Genomic DNA, 1,568 nt, shown 5'->3' on the forward strand with positions numbered 1-1,568 from the left:
AAGTAAAGGAGATTATCGCTGAGACAAGAGGCATGAAGAGCTGTGTCAAATCCCTCCCACACCATATGCCAGATCTCCAAAAGAGTATTTTCCCACAGCACAGCTACAAAGGGAGCAGACATACAGAAGGGAGAGGCTGCAAAGGGTTATGGACACAGATTGGTCTCCATCTTAATGAAACCGTGGGATGCTGTTGACAGTGGGAGAGTGGGAAACCCTTGCTCCCTGATGGTCTATAAAACCTTGTAGCTGGAGTTGGACTGCAGCTGGCCGAGGTCATTCAGGTGCCAGTGGTCCAGTGTTGGGACGATCTTGGCCCCTATCTGCCCACGTACCATGCCATCCGTGAGGGGGAAGACGTTCAGAGAGTTAGGGCGTTCCTTCCTGCTAAACAGAGAAACAGACAGAGGGGAAACCATTGTTAGCCATTTACACAGTTCTGACAGGAAAGAAACAGCACATTAGCCTATGTGAAATGTCAGTCACTAGAAACTGAATTGCAGCCCTCCCCCTCAGGCAGCAGCTGTATGAACTCCCAACTCCCATGGTGTTGTCTGCTCAGACCCATTGTGTCTCCTGCTAGAGGCACACCTCCTCCTGCGGGGACCAAGAGGGAGGGAGGGGTCAAGTGGCCGTAGCAGGCATGACTTCTCCAGCAGCGTAAAATACTTCAGGGGAATGCAAAAGCACAGGGAACCCTCAGCCAATTTAGGTCAGCATATCTTCTGAGAAACAAAGGCACTGTGGCACAACAAGCCACGGCAAACAATTCTCACAGCAAAAAAATAAAGCTCCCACAAAACCTAGAGATGTCATCACTGGGTCAGGAAAGAGGCTTCTAAGTGAGAGGCATCTACACAGCTGTCCTGGTTTGGGGTAAAATAGAGCTGGTTCTGCTCAATGATTTTACTTCTTAGCTGAAGTTCTTCTAAGTAACTGCTCTGTCTGAAGTTAGTAGTGTTTTCACAAACTGTCTGGTTTTAGCACTGATAAGACTTCATGTTTTAGGGTTACTGCCAGGGATTGAGATGCAGACCAAGGCCGCTGCTAGGCTTGTGCCCCACATGGGGGGGGCAGAGAGTACATGGCACCTGGGGGGAGGAGCAGGCAGGATAACTGACCCCAGGATTCACCAGTGGGGTGTTCCACCCCATAGCCCTCCTATCCAGCAGAAGCTGAAGGATCAGGAGGAGCAAGCCTTTCCCTCGACCCTTCTGTTCCCTCTCTTCCGTGGTTGTCTTCTGCTGGCTGCTCCTGCAGTGGCCGGCATTGGAGGAGGATTTCATCCATCCTGCCTTCGATCCCCAGCCCTGTGTCCCTGAACTGAGTTCCAGCATCCCCTCTAGCTAGTCGCCGCCTGCGACTGAGTCCAGCCTGGGACCCCTTTCCTGGGGGCTGCTCCCCAGCCGGGGATGACGGTGACCTGTTGCCATCGGGCGGAGCTGGGTTCCACACTAACTTTGGATATATTTGTACATAGTCTATTATATTATCATTATCACTATTAGTGGTACTATTAAAGCTGTTTTCTTCTCTAATCAGTAAGTCTCTCTCCCTTATTCCCTTTC

At 50.9% G+C, this 1,568-nt stretch overlaps 1 protein-coding gene across 1 annotated transcript in view; it reads right to left on the minus strand.

Moving 5' to 3' along the window:
* Positions 1 to 233: 233 nt before the first annotated feature.
* Positions 234 to 1,568, minus strand: part of LOC103777502 (C-Jun-amino-terminal kinase-interacting protein 3-like) — a gene marked incomplete at its 5' end in the record, with an annotated part of 14,427 nt that continues 13,092 nt past the window's right edge. Inside the window, 1 exon segment of the mRNA XM_008945056.1 lies at positions 234 to 387. Within this exon segment, the coding sequence (XP_008943304.1) occupies positions 234 to 387 (154 nt within the window).

Source organism: Merops nubicus, unplaced genomic scaffold, assembly GCF_000691845.1.
Source record: "Merops nubicus isolate BGI_N331 unplaced genomic scaffold, ASM69184v1 scaffold2208, whole genome shotgun sequence".
Taxonomy (NCBI): Eukaryota; Metazoa; Chordata; class Aves; order Coraciiformes; family Meropidae; genus Merops; species Merops nubicus.